The sequence below is a fragment of the Hylobates moloch genome, unplaced genomic scaffold (assembly GCF_009828535.3).
Source record: "Hylobates moloch isolate HMO894 unplaced genomic scaffold, HMol_V3 SCAFFOLD_2, whole genome shotgun sequence".
NCBI lineage: Eukaryota > Metazoa > Chordata > Mammalia > Primates > Hylobatidae > Hylobates > Hylobates moloch.
The window spans coordinates 38,425,320-38,451,647 of NW_026652277.1; the positions used below are offsets into that span (position 1 = coordinate 38,425,320).

Here is a 26,328-nt window from a genome sequence, read left to right on the forward strand (position 1 = left end):
ACTTGAAAATAGCCCATAAAATCCAAATTGACACTTCATAAATTACTATATAAACTGATACTATGTTAGGAAGAATGCAGGGAGAAGAGAAAAGAAGGAAAAGAATAAGGAGATTCTTTTAAACTTAAAGATACTAAAGATAAAATACAATAAAATGCTGTGTGTGAACTTTGGACCCTGGTGTTTTAAGGAAAGCTATAAAAGACATTAAGGGGACAAATGAGAGAAATCTGGATATGAATAATATATGATAATGTCTGAAAATTGTTTTCTTAGATGCTACAATGGTATTATACCAACTTAGAGGAATATGCTGTGATATTGAAAATAAACTGCCATGTTTACAATTGACTTTATTATGGATCAATGGGAAAAAAGAAGTAGCAAAACAAACGCTGCAAATGTCACAACTGTTAAATCACTGTATTTTTCATTCATACTATACTTTCAACAACTAAAAAAAATATATATATATATATATATCTAAAAAAATATATATATATATATATATATTTTTTTTTTTTAAAATAGAGATGGAGTCTTGCTATGTTGCCCAGGCTGGTTTTGAACTCCTGGGCTCAAACGATCCTCCCGCCTGCCTCCCCAAGTGCTGGCATTATAAGCATGAACCACACGCCCAGCCACTGCTTTCATTTTTGTATGACTATTTCTGTAATAAAAAAATTAAAAAAGTATGTAGTCATGATTGTGGTAATATGTATTCTTTTTTAAAGTTCAAAAAGGTAAAAAATGTATTAATACAATTAATCACATTAAGGGAAGTTAATGGAAAAAAAAACAAACATAATCTTTATTTTAAAGCAGTGGTTCTCTGATTTTAGCTTTATCAGAATCAGCTCGATAGCCTGTTAAACCAAATATTATTAGGTGCCATCACCAGAGTTTTTGACCAAGTAGGTATAGAATGGGGCTTGGGAATTTGCATTTCAAATTGCCAATTTCTTAGGAGACGCAGTTCCTGCTGTTGGTACTTTGATAACCACTAAGGCAAGCTCTAGGAACACAAAAATCTGATAAGCATATTTGAGAGGAATCATAGTCTCTACCTTTCATAGTTTCATGTAAGAAGGGGCAAACAGATTGGTAACAAAAAGCAATACATACTCAATTACAAATACACTTTTTGTTTATAGAGGAAAAGGACCTCACTGTGAGAGATGGAAAGAAGGGCATACATGTATTGTCATCAGTCCAGTGTCAAAATTACCTAAATGAAACCCGGGACACAGCTGAAGACAAATGATTACAGCTAAATGAGTAAATAAGAGACACCATTACATCCTTATTCTAGCAAATAAAATACACACTGGGAAAAACACATATAAACAGCTCTAACAAGATAGAGGAAAACTTCTAGGAAAAGTGGTAAGGAGAGGCCAGGCGTGGTGGCTCACAAGGTCAGGAGATCAAGACCATCCTGGCTAACACGGTCAAACCCCGTCTCTACTAAAAATACGAACAATTAGCTGGGCATGGTGGCGGACGCCTATAGTCCCAGCTACTCAGGAGCCTGAGGCAGGAGAACGGCGGCGTGAACCCGGGAGGCGGAGCTTGCAATGAGCGGAGACTACACCTCTGCACTCCAGTCTGGGCGACAGAGCAAGACTCCGAAAAATGTGATAATGAGAGGGCAGGATTCTTCATAACTAAACATTTCAAAGCTATTGGCTTGAGAGCACAGCTAAAAATACACTGCTATTTTAACAGACAACGTAGGTGAACATAACAGGCAAAAGTTTAGACTGACCAAATTTATACAAATACAAATAATTTACATTAATTGTGACTGAAAATGATCAAACACACACATCACCTCTGTTCCCATCATCCATAATACCATTAAAATACGATTGGAGAAAGAAGTGTAAGAGAATTAGACAAAGGAGAAAGAATAGGAGAAAAAGACAACAGCAGAGAGAGAGTTGTCCACAATTTTTGAAAGAAAACGATGAAAGAATGGAAACTGATTTTCGCACAATAAAGTAAAAGCTTAAGTGACTGCAGGCGGGAAATGCAAGGCTAGTTCATACCCAGAATCCTTACCCTTCTACCTTCAAAGCTCAGGAAATGGGGGTAAATGGGAAACATGAAGTTACAATCAGCTTGAACAGGTAAGATGTCTAAAGCTTGCCCAAGAGAGCCAGCCATTTGCCCCAAATGTATAAAACTGAAGGTTTATTCTCTTTGGAGAACATGAGTCTGAGGAACTCTAGACTTGTCATAAAAGAGAAGAGAGAGGCTGCTGAAAACAGGCAGATTAACTATTAATATTTAAATAAGAGAACAAACCTCCCTCCTTCACTTCTCAGGGCCATTGGCTCATGCCACCTCTCCCCACCTCTCTCTTCACTTCACAGGAGGTTGAAAAATTTCCCTCTGAGGAAATGAACTAGCCCATAAGAAAAGACGTATAGTTAATTTTATCAACTATTATGGTTCTATCATATTTAGAAACTTACTGTTAGAATAAAATCCATATATCTGGATATTTGCTAGTATTGCTGAAAAAGAATTTAAATGCTTTACTAAATTCTAAAAGCTGCCTACCAAAACAATAAGGAAAACATTGCCCAAAGAGAATCTGCCTTATGCATTCATTTTACTGTATGTGCTGGACAACCTGAAACTGGCAAGTTGCCACATGCACACAAAGCCTAGTAATGACTGCTAATTGTTTACCTATGATCACCCTACTTATCCTTACTCTTAAAGATCTCAGTTGCTTTTAACTCAAACTTTCTCTACTGCCCACCTCCCCTCAAGCTTCCACAGCACCCTGAAATAAATGCTATGCAAGAAAGACAAGTAATTATTTGATCATATGCATTTCTCTCTCGCTGTAGACAGATTAAAGTGTATTGATTTTTATAGCACAGGGTGCCTAATATAACACAGACATAACAGTGTCTGTCATGAACAGAAATTTGCTAAATTAAAATGAACAATTATCAATATTAGGAATTAGAATGAAAAAACTTGCTTATTTCCAATTAATTTAACATTAAGCCTTTCGGCCGGAACCGCCATCTTCCAGTAATTCACCAAAATGACAAACACAAAGGGAAAGAGGAGAGGCACCCAATATATGTTCTCTAGGCCTTTTAGAAAACATGGAGTTGTTCCTTTGGCCACGTATATGCGAATCTATAAGAAAGGTGATATTGTAGACATCAAGGGTATGGGTACTGTTCAAAAAGGAATGCCCCACAAGTGTTACCATGGCAAAACTGGAAGAGTCTACAATGTTACCCAGCATGCTGTTGGCATTGTTGTAAACAAACAAGGTAAGGGCAAGATTCTTGCCAAGAGAATTAATGTGCGTATTGAGCACATTAAGCACTCTAAGAGCCGAGATAGCTTCCTGAAACGCGTGAAGGAAAATGATCAGAAAAAGAAAGAAGCCAAAGAGAAAGGTACCTGGGTTCAACTAAAGCGCCAGCCTGCTCCACCCAGAGAAGCACACTTTGTGAGAACCAATGGGAAGGAGCCTGAGCTGCTGGAACCTATTCCCTATGAATTCATGGCATAATAGGTGTTTAAAAAAATAAATAAATAAAGGACCTCTGGGCTGTAAAAAAAAAAAAAAAAAACATTAAATAAGAAAAGGTGCAGAAGAGTGTATCTTAAGTTGACATGCACCCTTTCTCCCATAAAATAAAGAATGAGTGTTTATTTTTACACACATAAAATAACTGGTCACACAAACACAAAAACAAAAGGCTAACACTTGCCACCTCTACTGGGGAAGTTGGGAGATGTGGCGACTAGGAGGCGTCTGTTCTTTCATTTCTGAGTTTTGAACATATTCTTTTCAAAAACATATACAAAAATAAAAATTTTGAACTTAAGAAACTTCAAAAAAATTATTTTAGTACTTTTGAAATAAACATGCTTACCTTCTCCCACATATCATCCCTAAACTGTAAGCTAGTTAAGGACTTTAGCCACCTTTGTCATCCTCTTGCACTGACTAATTAGATGCATGGTCATACAGATAAATATTGAAGTTTCTTCTTACAAACAACTCACCTTCATCTACTGTAGTCATATCCTGTTCTAGTTTCAATTTCTGTTGGTTAATTTTTAGCATGGATTCTTCAATCGTCCCTTGGCTTATTAGTTTTATAACTAGTACTTCTCTAAAAAAAATATAAAATATGTCCATTGGTTACTAAATATAATTATTTGGATATATGTAAACTATATTTAAGAGTTCAAAAAGAATACTTTGAAAATTAAGACAAACATATCTTTAAATTCTTTTATTCGGGCCACTTGAGACTGACATTTTCTGACTATTTTAACTTTTAGACACTCCTAAAGATGGAAGAAAAGAGAAAGATATTTGTATTTAAAGTAAATTATTAGTGGCTCATGCCTCTAATCCCAGCACTTTGGGAGGCTGAGGCAGGTGGATTGCTTGAGGCCAGCAGTTCAAGATCAGCCTGGCCAACACGGCAAAACCCCATCTTCCCTTAAAAAAAAAAAAATACAAAAATTAGCTGGGTGTGGTGGCACACACCTGTAATCCTAGCGGTTGGGAGGCTAAGGCATGGGAATTGCTTGAATCTGGGAGGTGGAGGTTGCAGTGAGCAGAGATGGTGCCACTGCACTCCAGCCAGAGTAAGGCTCTGTCTCAAAAACAAAACAAAACATTACATTACAACAAACAGTTCTGTGTTCAGATGGAAATTACTTTTTTCTTTTTTTTTTTTTTTTTTTTTTGAGACAGAGTCTTGCTCGGTCGCCCAGGCTTGAGTGCAGTGGTGCGATCTCGGCTCACTGCAAGCTCCGCCTCTCGGCTTCACGTCATTCTCCTGCCTCAGCTTCCGAGTAGCTGGGACTACAGGCACCTGCCACCACGCCTGGCTAATTTTTTTTTTTTTGTATTTTTGGTAGAGACGGGGTTTCACCGTGTTAGCCAGGATGGCCTCGATCTCCTGATTTCATGATCCACCCGCCTCGGCCTCCCAAAGTGCTAGGATTACAGGCGTGAGCCACCGCGCCTGGCTATCTTCACCTCTTTACAGTGCTGTGACCAATGTCAAAATGTACCATTCATCTAAAATAATTTACAACTCAATTTACTTCCTAAAGGGTAACAGGACAGCCCAGCAAGTTTGTGTATTACCAAGTTTGTCTGGGTCTTAAGTGATCTAACAAGCAAGTTTTTTTAATTACTCATCTTTTTCAAAGGGGTAGACGATTTTTTTGTTTGTTTGTTTGTTTTGAGATGGAGTCTTGCTCTGTTACCCAGGCTGGAGTGCAGTGGTGGCGATCTCAGCTCACTGCAAGCTCCGCCTCCCAGGTTCACGCCATTCTCCTGCCTCAGCCTCCCTAGTAGATGGGACTACAGGCACCCGCTACCATGCCCGGCTAATTTTTGTATTTTTACTAGAGACGGGGGTTTCACCATGTTAACCAGGATGGTCTCGATCTCCTGACCTTGTGATCCGCCCGCCTCAGCCTCCCAAAGTGCTGGGATTACAGGCGTGAGCCACTGCACCCGGCCGTCAATTGTTAATACTTCATGAACTGCAGAACTATTTGGAATGTGGATGGATAATTACTAGAAAATGGAAGGGTTACATAGTGCAGCTGATGTTCAACACTGCTGGTATAAAATACATCAGTAGCCATGCTTTGCTGAAAAAATAAAAACTAAGGCAGGACATCCAACACTATATTCTTTTTTTTTAAAATTATTATTATTATACTTTTAAGTTGTAGGGTACATGTGCACAATGTGCAGGTTTGTTACATATGTATCCATGTGCCATGTTGGTGTGCTGCACCCATTAACTCGTCATTTAGCATTAGGTATATCTCCTAATGCTGTCCCTCCCCCCACCCCACAACAGTCCCCGGAGTGTGATGTTCCCCTTCCTGTGTCCATGCCAACACTATATTCTAATGGTCTACACAAATTCAAGTGGCACTGAATTAAAAATACATTTCAACTAAAAACACTTACTTAGTCTGGCCTACTCTATGGCATCTATCTTCTGCTTGTTTGTCATTATAAGGATTACAGTCAATATCGTGAAGTATAACAACATTTGCTGAAGTCAGATTTATTCCCAATCCACCAGCTTTTGTTGATAGCAGAAACACAAAGATATCCATATCGGTATTAAACTCATCAATTAGATGAATCCTGTAAGATAAACAAATGAGGTTAAATCTCACTAAAAAGTTGTATAATATAATTAAAATGGAAAACAATCATTATCACACGAAAAAGAAACCTGAAGATGTATGTACATCTCTTAGTATTGCAGTTACTTCTCCTCTGGCTATATCACTGAAGAGCCTCCTCAATTCCCCAGCTTCTTTTCTACAATATTGCTACCCCTACCAACTCTTACTTCAATTCAACCATTCAGATTCAATTAATTCCTAAATGACTATTTTGTCCTTTTTAAACTTGTGGCTTAGCTAAATTCTGTGTATGGCTTTTCAATTTTTAACCTTCTCAGAAGTGTATCAGCTCCTACTGGCAGACAACATTTCTAATGAATCAAGGACCTCACGATCAAATTGTATAAGTGGATTCTCTTCTTTAAAAAAAAAAAATTATTTTTACCTTCAGTCTAATGCGGGGGGAAAAAAGAATCACTCTGGCCAACAGAAAAAAAATAAATCAAAATATATAATGCAATTTAAACATACTACACAATTCCTTATTAAGACAATCCCCTCTTTACTAAGGTCAATCTTTACAACCTTTGGGAATTAAAAAAACTTTAATTACCCTTAAAATATGAAAGATTTTAAAACAATCTTGATGAAAGATAAGGTATTTTAGACTTTGAAAAAAATTTAAAGGTGAAAACCATAAAAAAATACAATTCTAACAGCTGTTTCAAAATATATTTGTATGTAATTCAGAAAGAAAATTTAAAAGAAAATTATTTATTTTTTGAGACAGGGTCCCGCTCTGTCACCCAGGCTGCAGTGCAGTGGTGTGATCTTGGCTCACTGCAACCTCTGCCCCCTGGGGCTCAAACAATCCTCCCACCTCAGCCTCCCTAGTTGGGACCATAGGTGTGTACCACCACACCTGGCTATTTTTCTTGTTGTTGTTGCCATTGGTGTTTTTAGTAGAGACAGGGTTTTGTCATGTTGTCCAGGGTAGTCTTGAACTCCTGAGCCCAAGCAATCCACCTGCATCAGCCTCCCGAAGTGTTGGGATTACAGGTGTGAGCCACCATGCCTGACCACTGAAATTACTCTTATTTTAAGGTAATGATTTGAAGTAAACATAAAAACAACAAAATTCTATCAATTGTTTAATTGTTAGACAATTAAAATTCTAACAATAATAAATGAGTTTTTTTTTTTTGTAACTAACATGAAGTATACCAACCTTTCAGAAATCTGAGTCTTTCCATCTAATCTGAGGTACCTATGCTGATGATGTTTTAATAGAACCTCTAAGATATCCAGCATCATGGTAAATTGGCTAAATAACACAACTCTATCACCCTGTGAAAATACATACATGAATTAGAAATAGAAAAAATCGTTTTACTACTCAAAGCCTTGATAGGTTTAAACAGTTAGAAGTGTTACTTATATCATGTTGATAAATTTGCAGAAAATTCTCTATGATCAACTGCTTCTTTAATACAAATCAGTAGTACCTAAGATATATATCTTATTGTAGCCTATATATGAATAAACTGCCTTAACTTTAGGGCTACAAGCTAGCTCTCAGTTTTGATTTTAAGAACAGTTAAATTACTTCCTTTTCATAAGAAAAACGTCGGAAAATGTGGACAACTGCTTATGTATGTACAATCTGGACTGTGATTTTACAAATTTAGTCTATTTCGCACATAAATGGCAGTATTACTTAAATAACTATTTAACAAATAGTGTCTTTAAAAACTAATTTTGAAGCACACAGATTGTCACCTATGAAATAATGACAATTAAGATTTTTTTAAAACATCAATACAGATACAGTCTACTAACTTTCTATTGTTTTTGTCTGAGGTTCAACAGAGGAAAGGAGGTAATCAAGAAAATACGTCAAGAAAATGTTCAAAACACTAAGTTCTAGAAGAATGCAGAACAGACATAGGCTAATTCAAGCAAGTCAGTGTGCCAGAATTGCTTTAAGAGGTTTAAGTAATTGAGAAAATACAAAAGAAATGCCATTCTTCTTTAATACCTTCTGTTTCAATTCAGACAAGATGCATCCTAAAACTCGAAATTTTCCAGAATCTAAAATCAAGTCCATGTCTAACTGAAAGTTATTAATGTGTCGGTACTGTTTACAAAGTACATGTAGTTCAAAGTCTGTCATAACTTCCATATCTTCAAAGATCAGGTCAGGGTTAGCCTCACAATGTGTAGGTTCCTTAAAACAAAACAAAACACAGTATACTTCAAAATAAAAATAATTTATAATATGATCAGAAAAGTTTAAAGAATTGTTTACACCTGATAAAATAGCTAAATCACAGAACCTTTTAGTGTAACAGACTTATCAAGGAAAATTAATATTAATCTTTTAGGTATAATAAAGGGGGGGAAGTCCTTACTGTTTGAGAGATAACATACTAAAATATTTACAGATGAAATAACATCTAGAATTTGGTTCAAAATAACCCTGGGGAGAAGTCTGGGGTATAGATGAAACAAGAGTGGTGTCATTATCAAATGGTAACTTTCGAAGGGGTGAAGTAACATATGGGCAGACAGTTTCATTATGCAATTCCACTTTTATAAATGTTTGAAATTCTCCGTAAGTTTAAAATAATAAAAAAAAAATTTAAAAAGAAATGGGTTGGCCAGGCGCGGTGGCTCACGCCTATAATCCCAGCACTTTGGGAAGCTGAGGTGGGTAAACCACCTGAGCTCAGGAGTTTGAGACCAGCCTGGCCAACATGGTGAAACCCCATCTCTACTAAAAATACAAAAATTAGCTGGGCGTATTGGTGGGCGCCTGTAATCCCAGCTACTCAGGAGGCTGAGGCAGGACAATCACTTGAACCTGGGAGGCGGAGGGTGCAGTGAGCAGAGATCATGCCGTCGCACTCCAGCCTGGGCGACAAGAGCAAAAGTCTATCTCAAAAAAAAAGAAAAGAAAAGGAAGAAAATGGGTTGCTTTCAACACAAAGATCAGTGAGGATAAATAAGGATAAAATGTTAAAGGAGAAAGAGGCAAAAACAAAGAGTAATTGCTAAAATTATAAAGAAATAAAATGAAAAAGAAGTGCATTTTGGAAGTCTAGACTAGGAGTTAGCAAACTGTTCCTGTAAAGGGCCAGATCATATTTTAGGCTTTGTAGGCAAATGACCTGTACGGCAAGTACTCAACTGTGCCCCTGTAGTGAGAAAGCAGTCCCAGAAAACAAAAACAGGCATGACTGTGTTATAGTAAAACGTTATTTATAAAAATAGTCACTGCTGTGAGGCCATAGTTTGCTGACCTACGATGTAGATTATCAGTCCTTCTTTGTTCTTATGTCCCCCAAATCATTTTGAACTTAGTCTAAAATGTGTTTTTCATGTTTCAGCGCAGTGACTGATGCCTATAATTCCAGCACTTTGGGAGGCCAAGGAGGGCGAATCGCTTGAGCTCAGGAGTTCAAGACCAGCCTGGGCAACATGGCAAAACCCCATCCGTACAAAAAAATTAGCTGGGCATGGTGGTGCGTACCTGTAGTCCCAGCTATTCAGCAGGCCAAGGCAGGAGGATGGCTTAAGCCCAGGAGGCAGAAGTTGCAGTGAGCCAAGACTGCCTGCCTTGGCAACAGAGCCAGACTTGGTCTGAAAAAAAAAAAAGGTTTTTCTTAAATATGTAGTTAAAGGTTTAGTATGCCCATTGAGTTCACCAATCTTATAGCCTAACAACTTAACCTCTTATTAAAGCTTAGTGTTAACATAATATGAAATCCTTACCTTTAGCATAAGCTGAGACATTTCCTTGAGTTTTTCAGCTGTGTAATATTGGCGATGTAATAAAGGATGATTGGCCATTTTCCTCAACTGCATCATGACATTGCACATTTCTGTGTTTTTCTCTGGGACCCAAAGAGAACACAGCAAAAAATAAAACCAAGTGGATAACTGTTGAAACATATCAACTAAGTTTTTAAATTATTTCCTCAAATTCCAGATAATTTTTAAAAATGCAGGCCGGGCGCGGTGGCTCACGCTTGTAATCCCAGCACTTTGGGAGGCCGAGGCGGGCGGATCACGAGGTCAGGAGATCGAGACCACTGTGAAACCCCGTCTCTACTAAAAATACAAAAAAATTAGCCGGGCGTGGTGGCGGGCGCCTGTAGTCCCAGCTACTCGGAGAGGCTGAGGCAGGAGAATGGCGTGAACCCGGGAGGTGGAGTTTGCAGTGAGCCGAGATCGCGCCACTGCACTCCAGCCTGGGAGACAGAGCGAGACTCCGTCTCAAAAAAAAAAAAAAAAAAAAAAAAAAAAAAAAAAAACATGCACAAATCCCATTATATGACTAAACAAAATACAGCCCCAGTACAAGATTCTTTTTCACATAAAAGAGTGAAAATCAGATTATACCCAAGTTATTGATAGATTTTTTCAATCTGTTGAAAAGACCCAAATAGAGTTGCTCCTGCTTCTCTGACATTGCACACAACTCAATTCGATCTTTCTTGGGGGGTAACTGCTTGAGAACCTGAGACAGAAAAAACAGTTTAAGATAATCATTCCAGTAAAGAGAAAAACATAAGTTTTAAAAACAATAAAAAATAAAAAACATGTAGATAAGCATTACCTCTTCTTTTACTCTTCTGAGAATAAATGGCTTTATAATTTGTTTTGCATGTGCTATTCTCTCCTTTTCATATATACTTTGCTCATCTGCTGATTTCTGAGCAAAATAAAAACATATCCTTTTAGGAATTATTCATTTAAATTAATAATATTATTACACAACATAAATAACAATATTATTGTTATTTATGCAATAACAGTATTATTACACAACATAAAAATCTCCCTCACTAGAGTCTGAGTTATTTTCTGTAGAAACTTGATTCATTCTAGATGGCACTTCACATCTGAATTCTGGGCTGCCATGTACTTCTTGAAGCTCCATATGTATTTTGAAGTTTCATGATATGTAATCATGTTCTCTACTGAAGTAATCAATTTGAACTGTACTAGATGGGTGTTCAGAAGTCATCAACTGATGAGTCATGAATCGATTACCCAGATAACTCTCATTTAATAATGTGTCTAAGTGTGGGTAAGGAGGAGCGTGGGAGGTAGAAAATCCTTTATTTCTTTGTGGAAAATGGCCCCAAAAGGAAGCTAGTGCAGGCTGATGCAAATCACTTGGTCTAAAAATGGGGAATAGTACTTAGTCAAAACTGGTGATTCTGGAGAATTAAGAAGTAGAATTTTATTCTAGGATGTGAAGGAGTCCCCCATATATTACGAACTAAAGATACAAAGTGGTTCATAAAATCTGCTAGGCCGTTTAAAACACTGTACATTAAGTGGGAGGAAATTCAAATTAGTAAATGTTTAAAAGGCAGTTAATTTGCAGTGCACAAATATCACAGAAAATTCTTGCAAAAGATTAGTGATGTGGAAGAGAGCCAAGAATCAGTGTAAACACTGCGGTATTGAAAAATCTGGGAGTTCCTGAAGACTATACCTTACTTTTCCTAAACGATAAAGAAGTAACGAAACTTTTATTGTGAAGAGGATTTCCTTACTGTCGCTTTTAGTTGTGACTTTGGTTTTATGAACTTTTATTTCAAAATATATTTCTCAGCATAGGCATTTTCTGGATATTCTAGCTTTGTCTAGTTTTATAGTTTACCCATAAAGAAATGTTACTAATTTACCTAGCCAATTCTGATACAGATGATGTAATGATCAAACTTTCCGCATATACTATATATCTGAGCTCTTCATCAATTTAAAATTGTCATCTTTCAGAAAATTAGACTTCTGGCCATCGATTAGGGAAATCGCTATTTTTTTCCCATTATATTTTGGCTGGTTTCCAAACCAATCCAAATATAGAGTTATCACCTACTTAAAGTTACTTCATAGAGCATATGCACTATGAAAACAACAAAAGAGACCTAACAGAAGACTGGCCCAGATAAAACACAAATAACATATTTGGGAGAAAATATGCATTTATGCTTACTGTCTTAGAGGAAAACATTCTTCGTATTTCACTGGTGCTACTACTAAACATGTGTGGCATAACAAAATTCAACAGCGACATGAGTTCTAACAGATTATTCTGTACAGGTGTGCCTGTGAGCAGCAAACGGTTATTTGCCTGTGAATGAAGGTAAAATTTATATTAGCTTTTTCTTAAAGAGCCACTCCTTTCATGTCTATCCTCCCCAGTGAAAGGTGAAGGGAGGAGAGAGAAATTAAAACCATTACTAATAATTTAACAATCTGTGATAAATGATATCGTAATTTAAATAATGGATGTCTGCTATTATCAATAGCAATGAATACGAAAACCATTGGTCTTATTTTATAAGTAGGTAACTTGTGTCCTCATATCACCTTTATGAGGCGATGAAAGATTATTTATAAACAGTTTAACATATTTAACAGGTAAATTATGGCTTATGACCTAATAATTTTTTTGAAGGGTTCTTAAAAAACAAAATCAAAGAATATATGACAGAGGCCATCTAGTCCATGAAGTGTGAAATATTTACTATCTTCCCTTTTACAGAAAAAACTTGCTAACACAGAATACTGCATGAATTAAATTACATAATACAGATTCTGCTAATAAAGAATACTACATATATTAAATTATGTAATCTAAATTTTACGGTAATTTGGAAAACTTTACAAGCATTCTCTTACATTAATTGTCATAAGATGCTGGTAGCGAATGGAGCCCATATTCTTCAGCATATGGCCCTCATCAAAAATTGCGTAATTAAGTTTCAGCCGTCGAAACAGACTACGGTCATCAGAACTGCTGATCGCACAGTTGTATCTGTCACCAAAAGAAAAAACATCTCTAAGGTTATACCTTTAAGAGCTTGGAGTCCAGTGAAATTTAATGTCTTATAAAATCATATTTTATTTACACATTTCTAATAGCCAATACTTAAAGCACAGCACTAGACACGAGTGATACTCAAATAAACACTGACGTATTTGTATTTAATAATTATTGATGTACATTGTAACCAAGTTATGAAAGCTGCAATACATAATTGAAAGAAAATATTAAAAGGCTAGGCGTGGTGGCTCACACCTGTAATCCCAGCACTTTTGGAGGCCGAGGCGGGCGGATCACGAGGTCAGGAGATCGAGACCATCCTGGCTAACACGGTGAAACCCCGTCTCTACTAAAAATATAAAAAATTAGCTGGGCGTGCTGGTGGGCACCTGTAGTCCCAGCTATTCGGGAGGCTGAGGCAGGAGAATGGTGTGAACCCGGGAGGCAGAGGTTGCAGTGGGCTGACAATCGTGCCACTGCACTCCAGCCTGGGGGACAGAGTGAGACTCCCTCTCAAAAAAAAAAAAAAAAAAGAAAATGTTAATGTTACAATCGGACAACTTCTACATACCCAGGAGGAGGTCAGTTTGGGTATAATTTATAAGTAATCTGCTCCATGAAGCGTTATATTTTAATAAGCACAAAAAAGAACATGAAGCTAAAACATGTTTCTCTTTAAAACATAATATTTTATTAAACTAGCAGAGTAGATCCAAGAAATAATAGTTAATAGCTAGCAGCTTGAGACTGCATATGGAGCCTGTTTTATTAAGAAAAAACAAAATTCTGCACGAATTTTTAAAGGACAGACTCCTACACAAGAAGCCAGTAGTGAGAAATAATAATTACAGTTAAAATAGAACTTTAAATAAATCAATAATAAACGTAACACAAGAGCATTAAGTTCTGTGCAAGATATTTACATCAATTACTACCAAGTAGTATTATTAGTATTATTTTTCATTTTTATTTCTGCCCTAGCTCAAATTTTTCATTGAGAAAATGAAATTTCATTGTATTTATTATTGATACTTATTTGTAAGTTAAAAATATAAATAATTTTGGTGGGATATCTCAAATTTTACTTTAAGCTTAACTGAGAAATTACTATTACGAGACGACTTGTTTCAGTAAGTAGGCAAAACCTTTTTATAGTCACCATTAATGAGGTGATGCACTAACAAAAACCTCCTATATGGGTGTTACACACCAAACTAAAAAATGCCTGAATCCTCAACATTAGTCATTCCATTACTTTCGTATCACAGTTAACAGCATAAACTTTCCTACATAGTACTACTACAATTTCTTTTTTAAATTTGGGGGCCGCATAAATATCCATCCTCCCCAAATTTCTCAATACTTACGTGGTCACAATTACATTGTAATCTTCATATCTACTATGAATGTTAAATCTAATTTGTTTACGTTCTTCTTGAGAACCTAGAATTTAAAAACAACAAACACATTTTGATTGTATTTATTGTGCTGTACTTTATTTTTAATTTCCAAAGTTAAAAGCAGAATGACATATTCTTACCATAGTAACAGAGCACCTTCAAAGTAGGGCACCATAAATTAACTTCCCTTAACCAGTTATCTATGGAACAGAAGAGACATTATTTGCATCTGCTACAATAGGGTACGTTCACACGGTTAAATGAACACTAAACTTTGACAAGTGCTACTTAGAAATTCGTCTTTTATAAAATGTAAATACTGGCCCAGCAAGGTGGCTCATGCCTGTAATCCCAACACTTTGGGAAGCTGAGGCAGGTGGATCACCTGAGGTCAGGAGTTTGATACCAGCCTGGCCAACATAGTGAAACCCCATCTCCACTAAAAATACAAAAATTAGCCAGGCATGGTGGCGGGCGCCTGTAATCCCAGCTACTTGGGAGGCTGAGGCACGAGAACCTGGGATGCAGAGGTTGCGGTGAGCCAAGATTGAGCCACCACACTCCAACCTGGGTGACACAGCAAGACTGTCTTAAAAAAAAAAAAAAATTAAAAATTAAAATATAAATACCATGGTGATTGTTTTTATCACAGACCCTTTACAATATTACTCCTTAGGAAACCTATGTAAAATAATCTTGAGGTTTTGTGAGGCATCAAAATGAAGGGCAGACAACCAAATATTATATTTACAGTTGATTATTAACCTCCAAATTAAAGAGAAGGGGGTTTTCTTTGTTATATTCACATATACAAATATTCTCTTATTCTAACTTCTGCATCCAACAAACTGAGAAAGAATGGAACAGTTACATGTGTAGGAATTAATTACATATCTGTTTAATTTTACATTTAAAAGTACTCATTTTCTCTTAGTCACTTTTAAAAGTATTATGAAACCAATATAAATCGTCCTTGGTCTATAATTTTAAAACTGACTTACATTTGAGTTCTTTTTAAAAGACTGCCAATATAATCAAACACACATATATAAACAAAGGAGAAAAGTATAAGGAGACCATAAAATATTCATCTCTACAAACTAAGAAACTACAACACCCCTCCGACACACACCCTTACACACACTCTCTTCTACCTATATAAAACAGGATAAAGTTAAATACAGTTGTCTCCAGTATTACAAACCTATAGTTGAAGCTGGAACAACGATCAAATGAGGACCATTATTACCCTCCTGATAGAGGTATGCCAGAAATGCAATGGCTTGAATAGTTTTTCCTAGGCCCTAAAAAGTTTAAAAGACAATATATAACATTTTAAAACAAACAAAAAATAAATACATAAAAATACAAAAGAAAAAGCAATAATTCTGTGCTGTATTCACTTTTGATTTCCCATAATGCAACTCTAAAGGAATTTCTACTATGTTCTTAGTTCTCAAATGACAGAATTGATTATAATCTCCAAATGATGCTATAACTTACTTTACTGAGCAGTGGATAGATCTTCATTGCTAGTCTATATACAATACACATTAATATGGAAGACTTTTTGCATTGCATGGAAAGGATATAATTTTGGTTATTGCTTATACACAGTGAATGTTTAATATCCACTGAATGATTTGAGGGCAATGTCCCATGACTAAATGGAGGAAACATATGCCTAATCTATCCCAGCAATTCTACCCTTAAGAATATAATCATGAGATACGAGCGCTTATGTCGGCAAAAGGACTTGGGTAAGAATGTTCATAGTTTTATCTTAATAGCCAAACACTGGAAATAACCTAAATAGGTTAGGTGCCGTGGTGCATGCCTGTAATCCCAGAACTTGGGGATGCTGAGGCGGATGGATCACTTGAGCCCAGAAGTTTAGACAAGCCTGGGCAACATGGGAAAACTCCATCTCTACAAAAAATTACAAAATTAGCCGGGTGTGGTGGCGCATGTCTGTGATCCCAGATACTCGGGAGGGCTGAGGTGCGTGGATTGCCTAAGCTCAAGAGGTTGAGGCTGCAGTGAGCTGAGAGTGCGCCACTGCACTCCAGCCTGGGTGACAGCAAGCACCTGCTTAAAAAGAAAAAGGAAAGAAAGAAAAAAGAAAAGAAAAGAAATAACCTAAATATTCATATCCAATAGAAGATGATCAACAAATTGCACTGTATTTATGCCATGGACTACCATACCACATGGCAATTTAAAAAAACAAAAAAACAAAAACAAAACCAAAAAAACTACTGATACATGTAAGAACACAGATGGATCTCAGTAACATTATGTTGCACCAAATGAACCAAAAACAAATAGTATAGAGTATACTGCATATACCGCATAACCAGAAAAAATCCACGGCAATAGGTATAAGAATAATGGTAGCAGCAACTGGAAAAAAAGCATGAAAAACTTTCGGCCGGGCGCGGTGGCTCACGCCTGTAATCCCAGCACTTTGGGAGGCCGAGGTGGGCGGATCACAAGGTCAAGAGATCGAGACCACCCTGGCTAACACGGTGAAACCCCGTCTCTACTAAAAATACAAAAAATTAGCCGGGCGAGGTGGCAGGCGGCTGTAGTCCCAGCTACTCGGGAGGCTGAGGCAGGAGAATGGCGTGAACCCCGGGGGGCGGAGCCTGCAGTGAGCCGAGATCGCGCCACTGCACTCCAGCCTGGGTGAAAGAGCGAGACTCCGTCTCACAAAAAAAAAAAAAAAAAAAAAAAAAGAAAAACTTTCTGGGATGATGGAAAAGCTGCTCTGGGTAGTAGTCACATGGGTATACATATATGTAAAAAGTCACTAAGCTGTATATTTGTACATTTTACTGCAACTAAATGAGACATCATTAAAATACTGGTTTTAAAAAGTTACTTAGGAGATACAGCTCCTCAGGGGAACTGAATGCTACCAACTGTTGTGGACTGAATTGTGTCCACCTCCTTCCCACTGACAACACATACGTTGAAGTCATAACCCCCAATGCCATTGTATTTAGAGGCAGGGCTTTTCAGGAGGAAATTAAGGCTAAATGAGTTCATAAGCGTGGGGCCTGAACCCAACATGACTGTCCTTGTAAGAAGAAATATCAGGCATGTGTACATACACAGAAAAGGCCACATAAGGATAGAGTAAGAAAGTGGCTGTCTTCAAGTCAAAGAGGACTCAGGAGAAACCCAAGCTACCGATACACTGATCTTGGACTGTCCATCTCCAGAACTGTGAAGAACAAATTTCTGTTGTTTAAGCCACTTAGTCTGTGGCATTTTGTTATGACAATGCTAACTGACTAAGCCATCAACTTATAAATATTGTGTTGCGCTTTACAGGTCACAAAAATAGTTTCACATAATATATACCTCATTTAATAGCAAATGCAATCTTATGATATAAAGACTATCTACATTTTATTATTGGTTTTGAGAGATTAGGTCAACTGGCAAGGATCAGATAGCTCCTGAAAGGCAAAGCTGGGGACCCCAAACCCAGGTCTGATTTCCAAGTGCAGTCACACAAATGAAATGATATATATTCTGTAATTTCTGTAAGTATTTTGAAATCCTGTGTATATTATTCACTTTTCTATTAGATAAGCAGTGTCTTTGTTTTAATGACAGTATGAAATATATATGGGAAAATATCTTACAATGCTAAAGATTACTTTCCTAGAGGCTAATTAGGGAACAAATATCATTATCTGTGTTAACTTTTATTTTAGGAATCCAACACACAGTGTAACATTTTCTTTGCTGAACATGACTCCTTTTAAATATATACTTCAAAAAAGTATAGCTGGAGGAATAGAGATGTTAGATTAAAGGTCAAGTTTCCACATGACAACACCTGGACTACTGGCTATAATAAACTTCGTGAGCTTAGCTTTAAGGAAATGTGATTTGAGAAAGAACAGAGACCCGGAGAGACCTCTAATAAAAATAAAATAGCTGAAATGATGTTGCTGATATATATGTGGATTTATTCACTGACAAGGACAGGGATCTAAGTTATAATTTTAAAGGCAGCTGTAGAAAAAGCACATATATTACATATATGTATGTACGTACACATGTACATACACAACATCTGAAGGTAGTATCTAGAAAAGAAGACACCAAACTAGTTCTTGTTTAAGTGGTGGAATTATAGGTGACTTTGATTTTAATTTTTTAATTTGTATTTTTATGTTTGTAACATGTATTTACTAATTTGATAATCAGAAAGACTACATCTATCTTCATCTTGGGGAGGAGTGAGGAGGATAGAACTAACTCTATCAAAAACAAAGATGAGATAAAATATAAGATACTGAGGGGGCAGTAGTTAACTACAGTAGCAAAAAAAATTTCATGTTTTAAATGACAGCAAGAATACCTTTTAATGACACTTTGTACAACAAATCTTAGAAACAAAGTACACTTACCATTTCATCTGCCAAAATGCCATTAAGTCCATGTTTATGTACCAATGCCAGCCAATTCAAACCAACCTTCTGATAGGGCTTGAGTGACAAACTGGTAAAGAGAGAGTTAGCAAATATTACATATTTATATTTCTATTAATTTTCTATTAGTTATTACAATGCACATAAAAACTAAAATGCCTAGGTCTAATCTTACCTTTTAACTAATTGTTAGATGCTATGTACACCTACTTAAAAAAATGAGCCCAAGACATAAATGATTCTTCGGATCTTCTCAAACTTTATTCTCTTATTTCTTCCAGCAATAAGAATCAAGCATTTCCATATTTGGTCATAATATAGAACCTCCAAATTAATCCCACAAATGATTAGAATATTAACTATGATAATACATTACTAAGCTAGTATTTATACTAGAAAATTGAATTGTGTTGATTTGATTTTTAGCACATTAAAGAACTTAAAAGTATTAGGACAAAAAAAAGCACACATAATTTGCTACTTTGGCCAGGTAGGTTTAATAAACACCTTCTGAATGTGTGTCAATCACTCCTAATATCAGTGGTATGTGTAATTATGAAGCACGCATGTATGTGTGTATTATGTGTGTACTACATGCAAATGTACACAGCACATGTTTAGCAAAATTATTTGTTTTGACACTTGCATGCTACTTTCTACTCACTGATGTTCACTGATGTTTTAGCAAATGCTAAAAGACAGTGAACATCAGTGAGTAGAAAGTAGCATGCAAGTGTCAAAAACCTTATTTAATTTGGAAACACATAAACAGACTAATCCCTGAGAATGAATTGTTTGGAAGGTAATATGGCAGTTATAAGGAATGAAAACAGTGGCTTATGCCCATAATCCCAGCACTTTGCGAGGCTGTGGTAGGCAGACTGCTTGAGCTCAGGAGTTTGCGACCAGCCTGGGCAACATGACAAAACGCTGTCTGTACCAAAAATACAAAAAACATTAGCCGGGCATGGTGACGTATGCTTGTAGTCCCAGCTATTCAGGAGACTGAGGTGGAAGGATCACCTGAGCCTGGGAGGCAGAAGTTATAGTGAGCTGAGATCATGCCATTGCACTTCAGCCTGGGTGACAAGAGCCAGACTCTGTCTCAATTACAACAACAACAACAACAAAAAAGAAGGAAAACAATAGTTCAAATGGTTAAAAACTATTAACAGCTATCACTTATTGAACATCTATTATACATAGGCACAGATATCATTTTTCAAACATCACCTCATTTAACCCTTTAAAAATCCCATAAAGTAGTTACTATCATCACTTTAACAGATTAAAAAAAAACTTAATTTGCCTGAGGTTGCATAGCTACAAAGTGTTAAGACTAAGATTTTAATTCAGGATGTTGATCTCACTCCAAAGCCTATTCTCATATTCACTAAAACACCTTACATTAATGTGAAAACATAGGACAAGGCCATGCCTCCCATTCTCCAGCTTTTATCCTGCCCCCTTAATTTCCTCTTGCATATATCCTGTTTGTACACAGGGAAGGGTCTGGACACAGCTATAGTATAATAAATTGTTGAAGGATCAAACTCTGAAATCAAGACATAATTAGAACTGAGTGAAGAACAGGTAGTTGAATGATGTCCTCTTAAATCAGAATGTACGTTTTAACTGTGGGGTATGCGACTTATAAAACATTTCCCATTTAATACAACTAAAAGTATAGCTAGGAGAAAAAGCAGTATTTCTAAGGTCTTTATAATTCTTTTGCTGAATTTTAAAAAAGGTCTTTGCTTTCCCAATCAATATAATTTCTATGCTACTACTATAAAAGTAGTAATAAATAGAACATGTTATCATAGACATTTTAATTTCCAGATCCAAAACAATTATTTCTACTATAATGGTGAGAGTAAATGCTAAACCTGGAATATTTACCATATTTCAGACTATGCTATGGGCTTAAATATACATTATTATTTCATTTAATCCATATTAAAAATAGGAAATATTAATTATCTGCATTTTACAGATGAGAAGTTCACTGGGGCTCACAGAAGTTAAGTAACTTGCCCAAGGTCATGTAGCTAACCAAATCTGTATCTGCAATGGTAGTGCCAGTATCCAATCCAGGTGTGATCCAGAGCTCAGCACTTAACCAGTAAATAGTAGAAATGAAAAAATTCTCTTTCATCCTGACGCACCCATCCTACGGTCAACACAACACTGAGTTTTCCATTATTTTTATGCATCCTTCCCAATTCTTTAGTCATCCTATTCACATAAGGCTCACAATTTACGACTAATGAAACTTGATAAGGTAGGCATACATCACTTATAAATGCAGCCAAGGACCCACATGCCATCCCAACATACAACCTATCACAAATAGCCACGAAATACTCTTAATAAACAAAAATTACTGAAATTCTTCATCACCAACACACATTGGGAAAAGAGTCTATTTAACTGTCAAAATACTCATTATAACATCAAATTTTAAAAAGTGATGAGGAAATTTAAAAAACTACTACACAGATTTTTAAAATTTAAATAAAATTGCTTTATTCAAAATGACAAAGAAATTATGGTAAGGTGTTTTGATCAGGACATGAAATGGTTTTATTATATTGAAATATTTGTTATAAAAATATAAAGTATTAGTGTGTATATATGTTTGCTGTTCTGTTAGATTTGTCTAAATTACAAGTAGCTTTGTTGCTTACTATCATGGAATTGCTGCCAATTACAGATCCTTTCTCAGCATGTAAAAGGACCAAAGAAAATGCAATTTTGATAGACTCTGAACCCATTTATTATAACAACATTTAAAAATAGGATACCTATATTCTTTTCTAGTTGGTTCTAATATTTACATGCCATATAATCATATTTCCCATTTATTTTGACGCTTCACAGTTTTCTAAGAATTTTCATGACTAAATATAAATCTGAACCACCAATTTACTGTTAAGAACATGGGGATTTGCTCAGGTCTTCTGAATAAGTTAAGTGCTTTCTTCTCAACAGAGTATTAAAATATCTCTGAACTGAAGATTTTTTATCTCTCACTAAGGAAAAAAGTGATTTAAAGATTTTCTGAGATAATGAAAGAAAATGAGGCAACAGGCTATTTTGAAGTTATTGTTTTGTTAGGGGGAAAAAAAATTCCCTCCAGAATTACTATGATTTCTCCACAGTCTGAAAATTCAATTGGGTTTAAATCTGCCAGAGAAACTAGTTTCAAAATTATTTTCAAAGGTGAGAAAGGCGTAAAATAGAAACGACAGGGGTACGTATGATGTGATAAATTTGAGTTTAGAATACAGAAATACAGGGCTACAGAGACTTGTTTAAAGCAGTTCATAGAAAACAGGTTAGGGATGCTATCCGACCAAAAGTTTATGCCCCGTTAAGTATGACATGGCTGCTGCAAATACTACCACAACATTAGTTTGTAGTGACAGAAATGTTCAAGCTAAAACATTCACATCCTACTACTTTTGAGTTAGTGAAACCACATCTGCAGTGTTAATTTGCATTCACATCACTGTCAAATGGTCTCAGAGCTCCTGTGTAAGAACAGGGTAGGAACCATGCTGTCAAGTTCAGATGAACAAGATCAGAAGAACCTTGGCAGATTTAGCTCAAAAGGCAAGACACGCTTGATTAAATATATTGTATTCTGAACATGTGAGAAATCTTTTTAGTTTAAGGCTGATAAATTATAGATTAACTAAAGCTTTAGAGATGGCTATACCTATAGTAAGAATAAAACAGGAGAAATACTAAGGATTTGTTTTCCTCATTGTATTATATTTTAAGCAACTTAAATTTTGACATTTTAAAAGAAAGATTATGAATGTAATGGTTTTGAAGTACATATGAAAACTTTAGCTTTTCCCTATAAAGATTTCATTTTTCACAAGGAATTCCGGAATGTCTGTATTTCTAAAAGGCAAACTTTCTTCTCCTACAATTCACATAAATTTGCAACAGTTTGTAGCAAAGTAAACTTCGTCATGAAGAACTTGTTCTGTTTAGAGAAAAATGCAAGCATGACAGGTTATTCATCAGGATAGTCTAATATTTTCCTCTGTGCTAATAAATCCTTTACTAAAGCAAGGAGACAACTTTAAATGTCTACATACTAAGTACCCACAATGCCTGGCCAGTACACCAAGTAAAAATTGCTTATGCAACTCTTACCTTGGCTGAAGAACAAAAATCAAGACAACAAATTCTAACCCCTAAAAGTGCACTTAAATAAACTCTAAAGAGACTATCCATATAGGTTTTAGAAGTTGTACTTTGGGTAAGATCCAACAAGCACTTAAAAAAACAACAACAACAACTATTTTTCTCATCTATTAAGTATTTCATTTAAAAAATCCTCAGTCTAATGGAAAGGATAGTTTATTACCTGATCAAACTATTTACAAGTAACAGGACTTTGTGAATGTGGTTTTGAGAGAGAAATTTTTAGTGATGCAATAAAGCACTTGATTTTTAAAAATCCAAATTATGATAAAGTAGACTCAACTGGGTAAGTCTTGTAGAGTGAAGAACTCCCCATATCCAATGCTGGAGAACAAGAAGCAGCAGCTCCAACTACACTTTTAGGAGATGAAATTTGCTGATATAGTTCTTTCTATGCAACAGAGAAAAGAGCTTCTTTGTGGGAACTGCATCACGTTTCCCTACACCATCCCATAGCACCCTAGAAGGGCACAGAAAAGATTGTAGCTTACTATTAAAGGCCAGTAATCATCTTGTTTTTTTTTTCCATACCTTGATTTTAAATTATTAACCAATGATCAGCAAATATGCTTTGATCATTAACTTAGAAAAATATCAGAAGTAAATAAAATCAGCAACTAAGGCAATTAATTTTAATGAGATCCTACTGCTAATCTTAACCTATCAGAAATACTTTGAACAGATGTAACTCATTTTGAAAGTTGTGTAACATTGCAAAGTATGGATATACCATAATTCATTTCAATTATTCCCTAATTTTAGGAACTCCATTTGTTTCCATGGTTTTGCCACTATAAATATCATACTATGAACAGTTTTATATTTTTTTTTTAAAAGGGAAGTATTCTGAACAGTTCTGAGTCTCCAAACTACTTAAAAATATACAAACTTTTAAAGGAAGTTCAACACAATTTCCCCCACCCCAATCCGCCAACAACATGCAAAATGTGGGTGATCACAATTACAAAAACCATTTTAATATGTACTGGCCACTAGACAGTATTTTTTTTTTTTTGCATGAATTCTGGCAAGTATTTTATTGAAAGTAGCAAATTGGAGAAATATGTAGACTTATATGATCTGTTTAATCAAAGTACCTGTCCTTTCCCTTGCTGATGTATTTCTACCCCAAAAGGAGATTTTAAAAGCTGGCCTTATCATTTAAAACATTTCATCACAGTATGGGATATCATTTCATTTTATTTATGATTAAAAAGAAAATGGTCTAGGAAAGGAGTTTTTATGCTGATGCAATTAAGCAGCTGACATTTTTTTAGGACATCAAATTTGTGTATAGGAGTAACTAAAACCACTTTTTCAGTTTCTGTGATTATATAAACAATTACCTGTTATCAGGCAAAACAGACACTGGTCATATAGTATACCATCCCCCCGTTTAATTTATAATGATATGACAGAATAAAATTCCCTACTTGGGGGTGGGGGAAATCAATGAAAAACAGTACATAGTCCACTTATATGCCATTACAGAAAACCTGGGGGTTCTCTCCTACCACTAGTTGCCATATCACTTTCTAGGCATGATACAGAAATAAGTTCAGATATTTTGTACAATTGAGATAAAATACGAATAAATATATTCAACAAAGATTACCTTTGGTTTAGAATGGAAGGTTGTTCTATGTTCCATCCACCTCCATTTCCAGTAAGCATGGTAACTTGTTTGGTCAATTTATTTGAAATGTCTTCACATTTGTTCATAAGCCTTATAACTACATCTCTTTCTTGGATCAGTGTTTTACAGTGCCATATCAAATCTTCTGATAAGCCATTAGTTTTGGACATCTTTGTGAACTATGGCATAAAAAGAAAAATAATTGAATAGTTCAGATCTAGGAAAGACAAAGGCAATCCTGATTTCTTTATGAGAAAAACAAGTTTGCTAATTTAAACTTTTACTTAATGAGCTTATAGTCAACTAAGAGAATCTGATTCTTCATGTTTATATTTGAGTTGCTACATGTTTCACTTTTATATTCTACTGTCACACATCAAACTCATTATGTTAAAGTAAAATATATCTTACCTCAAAAAATGCATAATCCCAAACTTGTTACTTTGACCCTGGCAGTTATTCTCTTATAAGAGAAACAACAAGTAATTGTTACTATCTCCTATCAAGTTTTTAAAAACATTTCAAAATCTTAAATTCACTTTTCCCTAATACCAAAGGTAATAGTATCAAATGTAGTCACTGCAAATCTGATCTCTCCCCTCTATCTGTCATTTCCTATGACTATTACGTATTAAGGTTAATCTTCTTAAAAGATATTTTTCCACATCTATCATCAAAGTGTAGCCCCTCAAGTTTTCAAAACTCTAATTATTTGTCACTTGATACTTTACTTCTAAACAGAGACTATTACATGGAGAGATATCACATGAATCAAAAGTTAACTATGACCAATTCAATAATCAGATAAGGTTTTTAAAAACCAATTTCAACATAATACTATAAATGGTTCTCTGTGAAAACTCACAGAACTTCTTTCAAAATACAGTTGTATTTATTTTTCAAAAGGAGGCACTGAATACTTCATATGTAAAAGCTGTATCAGAACTAGAATTTTTCAGATAGATAGCTGAAAATATATACTCTATAAAACATGACAAAAAATATTTTTAGTGGAAAGGATGAGAAAGCCCAAAATCTATTTGAAATACTTGGGGCAAAAATGAAAATCCCATAAGCCAGAACTAAATCTAGGAAACTAAAATAAAACCATCTATTAGGAAAATACCACACATGATTTTTATTCATGTCATCCCATTTAGCATATTTTTCCAAGTTATAACAAGAATCACATTAACAACTGTAAGTAATCACTGTGATCACAGTATTTCTAAGTTCAGCAAAAAGCTCAAGCAATAGTAATTAGTGCTTTTGGGATGTACTAAGATAATTAAATAAAATACAGCTTATAGCAATATACATTTTCCATATTTATCCTAGAATAACTTGGAAATATACAAAATATCCAATCTATTCTTAGCACTTCAAAAATGGCACTGTAAAATACTAAGCTTATTTGCATACTACTCTGTATTTTTCACAGGACAAAATTCATAATCACAATATGATCTCCTACTCCCTCTACTTTGTGCTTTTCAGGGGAAAGATCTATTCATAAGCAGCAGTATAGATAACAATCAGTGTCTTAAGGAGGTTCTATTAGAACTTTTAGCTAAAATACTTTTATTTTTAAATGCCACCAAAAATTAT

The 26,328-nt window shown here is 35.4% G+C and overlaps 2 protein-coding genes across 5 annotated transcripts in view; one reads left to right on the top strand and one right to left on the bottom strand.

Annotated features, from left to right (window-relative positions):
- Nucleotides 1-26,328, bottom strand: part of SMARCAD1 (SWI/SNF-related, matrix-associated actin-dependent regulator of chromatin, subfamily a, containing DEAD/H box 1) — an 85,880-nt gene that overhangs the window by 2,335 nt on the left and 57,217 nt on the right. For all 4 annotated transcript variants that reach the window (XM_032138527.2, XM_032138610.2, XM_058432894.1 and 1 more), the window contains 14 exons: nt 24,700-24,899; nt 18,840-18,930; nt 15,614-15,713; nt 14,550-14,609; nt 14,377-14,452; nt 12,865-13,000; nt 12,176-12,313; nt 10,784-10,879; nt 10,567-10,684; nt 9,937-10,058; nt 8,201-8,389; nt 7,391-7,509; nt 5,996-6,178; nt 4,051-4,160 (listed from right to left, as the gene is read on the bottom strand). In XM_032138527.2, the coding sequence (XP_031994418.1) occupies nt 4,051-4,160; nt 5,996-6,178; nt 7,391-7,509; nt 8,201-8,389; nt 9,937-10,058; nt 10,567-10,684; nt 10,784-10,879; nt 12,176-12,313; nt 12,865-13,000; nt 14,377-14,452; nt 14,550-14,609; nt 15,614-15,713; nt 18,840-18,930; nt 24,700-24,899 (1,738 nt within the window). The remainder of the gene's footprint in view (nt 1-4,050; nt 4,161-5,995; nt 6,179-7,390; nt 7,510-8,200; nt 8,390-9,936; nt 10,059-10,566; nt 10,685-10,783; nt 10,880-12,175; nt 12,314-12,864; nt 13,001-14,376; nt 14,453-14,549; nt 14,610-15,613; nt 15,714-18,839; nt 18,931-24,699; nt 24,900-26,328) is intronic.
- LOC116458876 (large ribosomal subunit protein eL21-like) lies at nt 3,042-3,582 on the top strand. The gene has a single exon (XM_032753814.2). The coding sequence runs from the start codon at nt 3,068-3,070 to the stop codon at nt 3,548-3,550; it is 483 nt and encodes a 160-aa protein (XP_032609705.1). The 5' UTR covers nt 3,042-3,067; the 3' UTR covers nt 3,551-3,582.